The sequence below is a fragment of the Haliotis rufescens genome, unplaced genomic scaffold (assembly GCF_023055435.1).
Source record: "Haliotis rufescens isolate VD_foot unplaced genomic scaffold, xgHalRufe1.0.p SCAF_49, whole genome shotgun sequence".
Lineage (NCBI taxonomy): Eukaryota > Metazoa > Mollusca > Gastropoda > Lepetellida > Haliotidae > Haliotis > Haliotis rufescens.
This window is the reverse complement of record NW_025964212.1, coordinates 2,675,880-2,689,030: the sequence shown is the minus strand read 5'-3', so window position 1 is coordinate 2,689,030 and position 13,151 is coordinate 2,675,880. Positions and strand designations below refer to the sequence as shown.

Genomic DNA, 13,151 nt, shown 5'->3' with positions numbered 1-13,151 from the left:
CCTGAGATACAAAAGACCAGTATCCTAGCTCAGTGGGCTATGTGCTTGTCATTGTGCAGTGAGCCTGTGTTCGCTTCTCGTTGTGGTGGCTGGGGTCACTCGTTTGTCTCTGGCTGCCATGCAGCTGTTAGCAGCAGGTTTTGTTTGCTGTCACTCTTAGTTGCTGGGATTGCTGCTGTTGATGTGACTGATGTAGTCAACATTGCTGCAGTAGTTGCTGTAAATGTTGTTGCTGCTGTGAATGCTGTAACCGACATGACTAGCAGTTGCTGTGGCTGCAGTGGTTGCTGTGGCTGCAGTTGTTGGTGTGGCTGCAGTAGTTGCTGTGGCTGCAGTTGTTGCTGTGGCTGCAGTAGTTGCTGTGGCTGCAGTAGTTGCTGTGGCTGCAGTTGTTGCTGTGGCTGCAGTAGTTGCTGTGGCTGCAGTTGTTGCTGTTGCTGCAGTTGTTTCTGTGGCTGCAGTAGTTGCTGTGGCTGCAGTAGTTGCTGTGGCTGCAGTTGTTGCTGTTGCTGCAGTTGTTTCTGTGGCTGCAGTAGTTGCTGTGGCTGCAGTAGTTGCTGTGGCTGCAGTTGTTGCTGTGGCTGCAGTAGTTGCTGTGGCTGCAGTTGTTGCTGTGGCTGCAGTAGTTGCTGTGGCTGCAGTTGTTTCTGTGGCTGCAGTAGTTGCTGTGGCTGCAGTAGTTGCTGTGGCTGCAGTTGTTGCTGTGGCTGCAGTAGTTGCTGTGGCTGCAGTTGTTGCTGTGGCTGCAGTAGTTGCTGTGGCTGCAGTTGTTTCTGTGGCTGCAGTAGTTGCTGTGGCTGCAGTAGTTGCTGTGGCTGCAGTTGTTGCTGTGGCTGCAGTAGTTGCTGTGGCTGCAGTTGTTGCTGTGGCTGCAGTAGTTGCTGTGGCTGCAGTTGTTGCTGTGGCTGCAGTAGTTGCTGTGGCTGCAGTTTTTGCTGTGGCTGCAGTTGTTGCTTTGGCTGCAGTAGTTGCTGTGGCTGCAGTAGTTGCTGAACGGTTGTAGCTGAAAACAGCCTAAGTCTTTTCAGGTCTAGTCCAGAAGAAGTGTGAACCTAGTTTGTAGCTAGTCCTGCTTGAACGAGACAAAATTGTTTACTATGCTTACATTGTCTCAATCTCATTAAAATCAGATCTTAGTTCTCACTACCGCTAAAAAAAAATATCTAAGAACACCCCATTACGGGTCAGACTGATCTTGCGCGAACTTTGACCAAACAATGGAATGACAAGAATTTGACATTAGCCAATCAGAAGGCAACTTTACAACACTAATTTCAAATTGGCATATTTTGACAAGTTCTTGATGAAAAATTTGAAAACCTGAACAAAAGATCATTCTGGAATGGCTAATAGATGGTCTAGATTGTATGGATTCAGTCGTTAAGCCCGTAACTATCGTTCGTAATACCCCGTTAAAGTTTTCAAGGTTGCATGATTAGAAATCACATTCCAACTGTCACTTTCATGATCTGGTAAGCAACGCTCTGATTGGTCAGATGAAAGGTCGTTCTGATGTGACCCCTAATGGGATGTCCTCAGACCTTTGTTTAGCGGTAGCGAGAACTAAGATCTGATTTTAATGAGAGTGACATTTTCTGTCAATTTTATTCAGTTCTATCTTCTTATTTGTAGCCAGATTTAAGCATTTTGAAGTTGTTCAGAGTTATGACCCTCAAGTACCATATTTGGGGTTTTACTTGTCCTCAACACAATTTAGTAGTTGCAGATTAGAATGAATTTCAAAGTCTTTGTAGTGAGTGAGTGAGTATGGTTTTACACCGCTTTAAGCAATATTCCAGCAATATCACGTTGGGGGACACCAGAAATGGGCTTCACACATTGTACCCATGTCGGGAATAGAACCCGGGTCTTTGGCGTGACGAGCGAACGCTTTAACCACTAGGCTACCCGACCGCCCCCAAAGTCTGTGTCAGGGGCAGTAGGTGTAACCTAGTGGTCGTGACGAAGACCAGTGTTTGATTCCTTGCATGGGTCACATTTGTCAGTCATAATACTCTGCCGATGGTGGTGTAGACCATGCTGCAGTTGCTGTAACTGTTGCAGTCACTGTGACGACTTGGTGCTCATAATAAGAACAGGATGTTGGTTTTTGGCACATATTATTTTTAGCAATTATGTGCTTCAGTATCTTATTTTGAATGGGGTAAAGATGATTGAATCTGATTTTGATTGTAAACAGAACACAATGTTTGAGGCAGAAGGCCCAGAACAGAGGAGCAGTGTTGTAGTTCTGTGCTGAGTGTCCAGCAGGCTTGCTTCCCATATTGATACTGTTTGCTCACCTATCTAGTGCCATCAAAACCCATTCAGACCATCACCCATGGCTACCAAGCCCCAATACAGCCTGGGGGGCACGGTTAGCGCAGTTGTCTAAGGCACCGCGATTCGCTGTGCAGACTTGCGTCTCTTGGGCATGCCAGAAACCTATGATTGTGGGTTCGAATCCAAGTTCGCCCTGATTATGTTTCTAGGTTTGTCAGCACCATACCCGTCCTAATGGGTTTCACCGAAGTGGTAAATGTCTGAGACCTGCATCACTTCGGGCTTTCCTCCCACATTAAGCTTACACTCCGTAATATAACTGGAATACTGTTGAAAGCGACGTTAAACCCAACCCACTCACTCACCCAATACAGCCTGTGACACCTCCGTTGCACTCCCAGTATAGAGCTTCGGAATGATATATCGCTGTGAGGAGCTTGACACTGCTACTTCTGAAGGGAGACAACTCTATTTCTCCATCTTGGTCTCATTCCTATATTTCCACCTTACACCTCTCACTCACTCAACAAGACTGAAGTGAGTGCCTGTGTTGGTGTGTCATGTGTCATGTGTCATGGAACATGTGTCTGAAGCCACATGTGTGTCTTGTGTCCCATGATGTGTCCAGACATGTTTTGTATGTTTTAGGAGTTTTTAACTCCATGTTTTTAATAAAATGTATGTTGATACTTTGATCTCTGTTAAAAACCATGTGTGATGTGACAACTATATCTTGTATTGTTGTAGGTATATTTTAGCCTCATTTCCTATAATGTGTTTGTTACTGTGAGGTTAAGCCCTGCCTTACTCCTGTATATAGAAATGGTATTGCTTTCCAGCTCTGCTTGATGGGTCATCTCCAACACAAGACAATTATTGCATGAGACCTGATGATGATAAAAGTGTATATTGTAAATTCCTGTCCCTCTGCTACAGAAGACTCGACAAACCTATCTTAGCGCTAAGATTATCCTTACTCCTTTACTTTTAAATTTTTCTTACAACAGCCATACTGCTAAGATCACTATGTGGGCAATGGGGAAGCCTAGTATAATTAAAGCCTTGGCTTGTGATGCCTAAGGGGGGACACGGGTGGCCCAGTAGTCTAAGGCGCCGCGATTCGCTGTGCAGAGTTGCGTCCCTTGGGCACGCCAGAAACCTATGATTGTGGGTTCGAATCCCGGTTCGCCCCCATTATGGTTCTTGGTTTGTCAGCACCATACCCTTGCTCGTGGGTTTCACCGAAGTGGTAAACGTCTGAGACCTGCATCACTTCGGGCTTTCCTCCCACATTAAGCTGACACAATGTGATATAACTGGAATACTGTTAAAAGCGGCGTTAAACCCAACTCACTCACTCACTCATGCCTAAGGCCGAGGTTTGGTTGCCCTTTTGGTACAAAGTGTGCATCCCTTGTGTACCCCATGATATTGCCGGAATAGTGAGTGATTATGGTTTTATGCCGCTTTTACGAAAATTCCAGCAATATCACGGCGGGGGACACCAGAAATGGGCTTCACACATTGTACCCATGTCGGAAATTGAACCTGGGTCTTCAGCGTGACGAGCGAACACTTTAACCAGTAGGCTACCTGACCGCCCCCTATTGTTGGAATACTAAGAGTGATGTAAAACCATCCTCACTAACTGTGTGGAATAGTGCCCAAGGTGCTGATCATAGCGCTATGCCTGTCATAAGTCTATGTTAAAGTAGGGGAATTACGATCATCTTTGTGCTGAGATTGCTTTGTGGAACTGGGGCCCAGAGGCTTGTTCCAAAAGGTTATGTTAGCGTTAGGAGCAGATTATTTCCATGCTATGATAAGGTATGGGAGTTATGACAGTCATACAGCTGGGATGACTTTGTGCACCAAGACCTACAGAAGGGAATACTGCATCCTGGAATTGTGGATAGTCCAGGATAGCAAACAAAAGATGGATGGATCTATAGACTGGGCAGATGTATAGTGCCTAATCTTTGGCCATGGAGCTGTGTCCATTATATGTGCGCCTTCTGATGACCACTACACAGTTTAAGACTTTGGTTCTATAACACGTGATTATTCCTGTACATGTTTTTTTTTTCTTTATGACTTTACACTCCAGCACTATGAGAAACCTCTCCTGCTCCCATTGCTTCTGTGCATGTGTTGTACAAAGGGATGGCGCTATGAGTGAATTGGCCAAATAAACAATTGAACTCATTTGACTTGTTAACTATTTGTAATGGAAAACAAAGAAACTACTGTAGGTTTTGTTATATCTGTGAGTGACCCATGAAGATCCGGGTAGAATAGGTCTTCAGCAACCCATGTTTGTTGTAAATGGCGACTGTGCTTGCCATAAGAGGCGACTCACGGGATCGGGTGGTCAGACTCGCTGACTTGGTTGATGCATGTCATCGTATCACAGTTGCGTGGATCAATGTTCATGATGTCAATCACTGGATTGTCTGGTCCAGACTCGATTATTTACGGGGCACAGGTGGCTCAGTAGTTTTAGGCGCCGCGATTTGCTGTGCAGAGTTGAGTCCCTTGGGTTTCACCGAAGTGGTAAACGTCTGAGACCCGCATCACTTCTGTCTTTCCTCCCACATTCGCAGCGATATAACTGTAATTTGTTAAAAGCGGCGTTAAACCCAACTCACTCACTCGATTATTTACAGACTGCCGTGATATTGGTGGAATATTGTGCAGCGTTAAACAACAGACAACAACAACAACAACAACAAAACCCAACTCACAAGCTCCCACATCAAGCTGACGCATGTGATGTAGATGATAAACAAACTCAATCCCTAGATTATGGAGCTATCAACACCATACAACAAGAGTGTTTTCACCAGAAACATCTAACAGTGGAACCCAACTTCTGATTCATCTTACGCCCACATCTAATCAGCTTCATTTGGAGAAAGTAATAAAAATAATACTAGGAGTGGTTGAAGCTTTCTGAGCTAGAATTTGATAGACGGTGTTCCTGGAATTGCATGCCAATTAGTAACATATACTGAACCACAAAGAAACGTCACCGTGGATAGATGTATGAGAAACCTTATTTGTCCAAAAACTGGGAACATACTTTGAGACATATTAAAAACAGGAAACTTGGCAAAAATGATCATCAAGGTTGAAACTAAAGTGTCAAATGTTCTTAAAGTGAAACACACCACTAGTCTCTGAGAAAAAAGCATCACAAGTCAGTATCTCGTGTGTCCCCCATGTGCATTGATGACTGCCGTGCAACGTCGATACATGGAATGGATGACGCGGTTGATGAAGGCCATAGGCACTTGAGCCCACACTCTGAGGGACGCCTGACGCAGTTCAGCTGCAGTTGTCGGCCTTGGTCAGACGTCATTCAGACGTCTTTGAATCTCGTCCCACAGGTGCTCAATGGGATTTAAATTGGGCCTGAGGGCAGGCCACTGCATGGTTCTCATGCCATTCTGCTGGAGGAAGTCTCTAATTGCTCTCGCAGTGTGGGCACGGGCATTATCATGCTGAAACTCGTGGTTGCGGCGACGTGCCAAATGAGGTATGGCAGTGGTCTCAAGACTTATTCAATGTACCGAGCTGCTGTGACACCATTGCCTCTCCCTGGACCGGTGTTCTGAAAGACCACAGGGCCGACACTCTGTGCAAGACCAATTCTATCCCACACCATGATGCTCGGACAACCCCACGAGTCTCTCTCAACAACGCAAGCATCCGAATAACGTCCCCCACGGTGTCGCCAGACACTCTCTCTGCCATCTGCTGTTGAGATACAGTAACGGCTCTCGTCTGGGAAGAGGACTCTTCTCCACTGCTTGTGGCGCCAATGTAGGTGCTGTATTGCTCACTGAAGACGGTCCCGGCGATGACGTGGTGTAAGAATGGGTCCTCATTTTAGCCTGTGACAGTGGAGGTGTCTGCTCGTCAATCGTGGACGCACGGTGTCCGCACTAATGTGTCGCTGGTGTGTCCACATGGTCTGTCGAGCAGTTTCCGCAGCAGTAACAAAACGATCTTGAAGATGCTGTCGCACCATCTGACGATCCCGACGTCGACTGGTGACCCTTGGTCTTCCACTACGTGGTCGGTCATCTGTAGTGTTGGTGGTCTGGTTCAGTTGCTGGAACCTGTATATGGTCCTTGCGTGGACTTGAAATGCATTGGCTACTTGCCGGGCGGTTTGTCCAGCTTGCAATCGTCCAAGGGCTTGGTGTCACTGATTGCTTGTCAATCTTGGCATGTGGTAGCAATTCAATAACGAATGAATGTTATCCGATCTGGGTGGATTTTTATAGGGCAAGAAATGGGGGAACGCATGTGCATTTCAATTTGCACGGAACTCACGTGCATCAGGTTACATGACCGTTGCCGTGATGCGTTTGGGAGATCGTTTATATTGTCACCTGCTTTGTTTTTGTATCATCAAATTTCATTTTGCCGGACAAGGTAATGTTAAATTTTAGAAGCTTTGCCAAAAATTACCCAGATATTTAAATGACAACTTTTCATGCAATGTTACTTGGGGTGACGTTTCTTTTGCGGTTCAGTACATACCCCTCCAAGGTCAACACATTGAGGCTGGAGTGCATGGATCTCACTGGTGCAGAAAGCTTCATCATGTGCACAGTCCTCCACAGCAGAAATTACGCCATCGTCACTTGCATAATTCTTGCCAGACAGTGCCCCCGGGCCCGGGCCTCTAGAAGAAAACTCGGCTGTTTCAGTCAATCCAACTGCACCTCCATCTTCTTTCATACAGCTATTGAATTGTTCATTTGTCTGACCTTGTGTCACACCAGTGTCTGTTTAGTCTTGTGTGTCACTAATCCACCGGAACATTATTCGTGGTACAGCGATGCTTGTGCTCTACTGTAAGAGGGACATATCTGTGAAATGCAAGTCATATGCAAGTCATGACAAGTGATGCTGCAAACTTCTGTTTTTTGAATTGCACCCACCAGGCACAATATGCAAAGTTCTTGTCCAAGAACAAGGGGCCAGTAGTGAAACGGACTGAGCATCTTACTTGAAAGGGTCTTCTGTGTTCGCTTCTGTTTCCATGTATTGCACATATGCCTGACGTTGTAGCAGAGATGGTACACATGATGAAGGAATCAGCAAATCTGCCCGAGGCAATTCCAGCAGAACAAATTGCAGTTTTCCATCTTCTTCCTTCGGGACAGTTTCTGAGAATCCTGAAAGCAGCTATTTCAATATGCAAATCTACCAAACATGATAAAGAATTTCATCATATAATTCAGGACAGTTCCACTGGATTGTTTTAGCAAGTGTGCATTGTGGTTCATCCAAAGCAAGCACATGCATCTGACCAGGATTCAAATGCTCAATACCCTTTTTAACACATTAATTGAATGCTGTATCATAGCAACAGAGTGTGCCCATGCTAGAACATTGGCATATGGGCAATTGGTTTTGGATGATATGTTTGTCTTGTTTTGCCAGTACTTCCTTCATGTGATATGACCAGTTTTACTCATGGTCAGGCTTTGTGTTAACACTATCTACATCCTGGGTGAAAGGTCCTTTTAAATGAGGCACATAATTACCCATCTTGCTAAAACAGGATTGGGGTACATTAGTATATACTGTGGGCTGTTTGGAAATGGTTTTCCTTGTTTGTGTGCATTCTTCAGCCAAGAGAACAACATGTGATGTTCCTTCCTCTTCAGCTGTTGGATGCTGCTGCAATAGTGAAATGCTGGTACCATCAAGTGGATATGTTGCTGTTGTAGAGCAGGGATTATGATAGATGTTATCTTTTGAGAATGTTGGTGGGTATACCACACCTTCGTCTTCATAAACACCACAAACTGTGATATATCTGTTGGAATACATCAGACAGTCATGCCAAATGCACAAACCCATATTGAAAATGTGTCAATAGGATAACGTTTTCTTGTTTAATACCAAGTAAACTGGGACTTGCATTTCTCGGTCTCAGTGGTGGCTTTGTGTTGATGAGTACGCTTTGGTGACAAGATGTTCTGAGATAGTTTGGGATGCTTGAGGATTGGATTTTTTTAATACCTGGTCCTTCAAATTTCATACTGACTGGAGCTTGCAAAGAGGCAGGTACCATCTGTTTATAGCAGTCAGAAGGAAGTGTTCCCCTGAAAGTTTGTTTCAACCTTAAAACACGTCTGCGGATAAGTGTTGCTCGTTTAGTTAGCCTTAATGATTCAGAATAAAAAAAGGCATGTTCCAGTGCTGGTCCAATATATTTATCAAATTCAAGTTCAGTAACAGAATTCAAATAAGTTCATGCAGTCTAATATATTCCCCAGATCTGCCTTACGGAATACAGATCTTGCTTCAAATGAATGAATTGTAGTAGCAAAAGATTATACATTCAGTAAAGCATTACTTGGAATTGTTTTAAAGCCTGATTTGATTGAAATGATTGCAATGAACAAATGATACTGATATTGTGGACAAACATTTGACATTTTTTGAAGATTAAGTCATTTTGGCGATCATCTTGGATTCTCTTCGCCACCAGTGGGCGCTGCATATTAGATTTGAATTATTAAACATTGTTGCAATTAATTTTACATAAATGACTAAAATTGACGAAATAATTATGATATATTGAATATGAATTGACATCTAAAGAGATTTTAACAATTTTTCGCGGTCATCTTGGATTTTCTACCACCAGGTGGCGCTGCTGAAATGGATCCATATCAAGAAATGTTTAGAATGGTTCAATGTGTGCCAAGTTTGGTGCTTTTAACCCAAAGTGCACAATGTTGACTAAAATCCAGCCTCAACCGCCCCACTAGTTCTTTCTTTAAGTTTTGGAAGAGTTGAGGTTGAAATCTGATGGTTCCCAATCTGGCTTGTATGTTTGTGGTTTAACGCCGTACTCAGTAATATTCCAGCTATATGACGGCGGTCTGTAAATAATCGAGTCTGGACCAGACAATCCAGTGATTGACATCATGAACATCGATCCACGCAATTGCAATACGATGGCATGCATCAACCAAGTCAGTGAGCCTGAACACCCGATTCCGTTAGTCGCCTTTTACTGCTACCAGGTGTTGCTGAAGGCCTGTTCTACCCCGGATCTTCACGGGTCAGAACTTTTCCGGCAACTCTCGTTCCTTTGTGCATAGACCGCGCGAAGTATGTCTGGGTAGTTGCATATCTTAGTCCTTCCAGAGTTCACTGATGAAGGGTTCAACTCCCATGATTTGTGGTCTGTCGGCACTGTGCCACACTTTGTGTTTTTACCCATCTAATAAACGTAATAACGCCTTGACCTGCCCGACATCACTATCCTCCCATGCACAACAAGCAGGCACCCGTGAGAATTCCTGATTAGAATGCCCCCCCCCCCCCCCCCCCCCCCCCCCCCAGTCATACAGACCCTAAAACAAATATATACAATACAGCCCATTCAAATCTATAATATTTGGCAAGTCTAGATTACTGCAGTATCGCAAAATGATGAGGAGTCTCTGAGCTCCTTTTATAACTATTTCATAACTATAATTTAACAACTGTTTTAATCTCTAAAATATGTTCATTTCAGAGACTAGATGTCAGTCTACCCCAGTACCTACACCTAACGTATGGGTGGTCGGGCTTGGCGACGTGGTTGATTGCCTGCCATCTTACCCTCACGGGTATATGTACTCATAACATCAAAACATGGAATATTGCCGAGTGCAGTTAAACAACAAACACGCTCCAGGGATATACACAAACAGGCTTCTGTTAGCGTACAAAGTACACGAGTCCACGAGTCCAACAGCGCATGACAGTGTACACGAGTCCAACAGCGCATGACAGAGTACACGAGTCCAACAACGTACGACGACAGGGGAACAAAGGAGGTTGGTGCTTCTTGCAGAGTGTGTTGTAAAGAGTGAATGTACCACTGCAGGTTCGGCCAGGACTACACAATACATTTGTCACATATAGTTACGACCGTGTTCTAAATTGTTTGAATAGGGCCACAACATTCAAGGTCGTAGTGAAACTTCCAAAACTTTAATAGTAGGCATGTGAAGGACATTCCAATTTTGACAAATCAGCGACAAAAATGATGTTCCCGTTTTGGAATGCACCATATATTCCTGGGTTTTCTTTTAGGTAAACAGTTGCCATGCCTTTGCTTGTGTTTATGACTGTTGCCAACGGTGGGGCAAGATACACTCACCTTTTCGCACCTGGTATCATTACTATTTGGTAGTGATTCATAAACACGTGCTTATGATATTGTCGGAGTCGTACAGTGGGCTCTGCTTTTGTCAGAGATTTCTTATGATTGTGGTTAGGGCTTTGTCACTTTTACTTGAATTTGTCTGACGCTTTATGGTGCATGCATTTGATATGAAAGGACCGGCATTATCGAGACAAATCTCTCAAAATATTCAAGAGGCTAGTTCTGTAGACGGGCTATAGAATGTTTCGTCGGCACTTTGGCGGGACATGAGTTTTAACAGGGAGTTTACATACGTTTTGTCCTCCTTGAGTTAAGCAAGTTGAATATGTCTATCAAATTAGGCTACAGCAGATGGGTTAAGTACCATGGCCAGCGGTTATGTGTGGCTCAGCTTGTCATTAAAGTTTGGGGTGGTGGGTAGCCAAGGGTGTCCTCCCTATTGGCCTACTTCCCATTTGGCCTACGCTTTTAGAGGATTTAATTACGGTAAGTAATCGGTTGGTTGATCACTCACTAATTACCCGTCTCCCCCAGAGTGATGAAAATGAACCAGTCCAACAACAGAGAAATACAAACTAACAGATTCTTTTTAATGTAATTTAATCAGGATTCCTACTGCATCTGCTAACGCCAAGGAAGATATTTCTCCTTGCTGGTGTCTGTCGCGTAGTCTGGACAGCTGACCATCGAGGTACACATATTTTCTCTTCCGCGGAGGAGGCTTGGCACCATGGGCCAGCTGGGCTAGATGTTTGGCGTGGCTAGCTTCAAGTGATTTCAAGACATCCAGGAAGCTGAACATTGTTGGATGGGCAGAGTTCATCTTGGCATTCAAGTGGCTGCGCCAACCTTCCAGATGATTATTAGTTCTTGGACCAACATTGTGACGGTGACTCCAGATTTCAACACCAAATCTAGCATCATCCCCAACCCAGTTTGACGCGACATTATCATTGAACAGTTGAAATGCAGGACTCTCAACCTCAGCCTGTTCTAAAGCCTCAATAGCTTCGAACCATACGTCCTGAACATTCAAAGTCTATTTGTATTGTCTCCGGGTCGACCACCTCTCCGTGACTGAAGAATCCTGTGTGAAATAACAAGAGCTAATTAAGCTCAAACCAAACCATTTTTGTCAATAGGGGTGTAGGTTGTTTAAAATAATCTGTGGTAGGCCAAATGGGAAAGGTCATTTCTGTTTCTTTAGGCCATATGGGACTTAGGCCAATAGGGGATGCACCTAGCCAAGTGGTTAAAGCGTTCGCTCATAAAGCCGAAGGCCCGGGTTCCATTCCCAACGTGGGTACAATATCAATACAATACTCATTCTGCTCCGGAATTAGGACGAAAGTTGTGATAGTTCAGTTTGGGTACATCGGGGTATTGTTTTGTATGTTTGTTGTTTAATGCCGCGCACAGTAATGTTCCAGCTGTATGACGGCGGTATGTAAATAATCAAGTCTGGACCAGACAATCCAGTGATTAATATCATGAGCATCGATCCATGCAAATTTGGATACGATGACATGCATCAACCAAATCAGCGAGCCTGACCACCCATTGGTCGTCCCATGCGATAAGCATAGTCGCCTTTTACGCGACAAGCATGGGTTGCTGAAGACCTATCCTCTTCCTGGATCTTCAGCGTCCTATGTTGTTATTGTTCAATGTGAGTGGTGAAGAAAGCCTCTCCAGATGGTCATATAAATACCAGTGACATAGTGAACGTGTCTTTGAAGGTATTTAGAAGTGATACACATAAGGAAGAGAATATATGGATGTCAACTTCTTTATTATGAGGAACGGGGCGGTCGGGTAGCCTAGTGGTTAAAGCGTTCGCTCGTCACGCCGAAGACCCGGGTTCGAATCCCGACATGGGTACAATTTGTTAAGCCCATTTCCGGTGTCCCCCGCCATGATATTGCTGGAATATTGCTAAAAGCGTCGTAAAACCATACTCACTCACTCACTATTATGAGGAACACAATGTTTCGGAGTATATACTTACTCCTTCATCAGGTGAATGAATGCCATGAGGCAGAGCGCATATATATGTACAGGTAAGGACAACAAAATTAATAAGATAACAAAAGGTGGAAAAAAACAATGGGTAGAAACTAACAAGGGAAGCCAACAGATGATTGGCGCTGATAGGTGATTAACAATAGACAATGGAAGCCAAAACTTTACAGTAATTAGCGCTGATAGTATGGAAGCCAATAGTCTACTGAAGCTTCATAGATAAGTAATAGGTAATGGACATTCTTTCACCTATCAGTGCTAATTACCAACGGCCTCCAGTTTGCCCAGTGTCCATTACCTATATGTTATTTTCCTTATAGTGAAGGGGACACGGGTGGCCCAGTTGTCTAAGGCGCCCCGATTCGCTGTGCAGAGTTGCGTCCCTTGATCACGCTAGAAACCTATGATTGTGGGTTCGAATCCCGGTTCGCCCCGATTATGTTTCTAGGTTTGTCAGCACCATACCCGTGCTCGTGGGTTTCGCCGAAGTGGTAAACGTCTGAGACCTGCATCACTTGGGCTTTCCTCCCACATTAGCTGACACGCCGCGATATAACTGGAATACTGTTAAAAGCGGCGTTAAACCCAACTCACTCACTCACTTCTTATAGTGAAAGTAGTAAAGTCTGTACTGTTATGTAGATCCAGGGGTTCG

The 13,151-nt window shown here is 44.4% G+C and overlaps 1 protein-coding gene across 1 annotated transcript; it reads right to left on the bottom strand.

Moving 5' to 3' along the window:
- Window positions 1-95: 95 nt before the first annotated feature.
- On the bottom strand, window positions 96-11,297 carry LOC125372831 (bromodomain-containing protein DDB_G0280777-like). Its single transcript, XM_048383490.1, has 2 exons — window positions 11,159-11,297; window positions 96-1,003 (listed from the first exon to the last, which is right to left on the bottom strand). The coding sequence occupies exons 1-2, from the start codon at window positions 11,295-11,297 to the stop codon at window positions 96-98; spliced, it is 1,047 nt and encodes a 348-aa protein (XP_048239447.1).
- Between the last annotated feature and the right edge of the window lie 1,854 nt (window positions 11,298-13,151).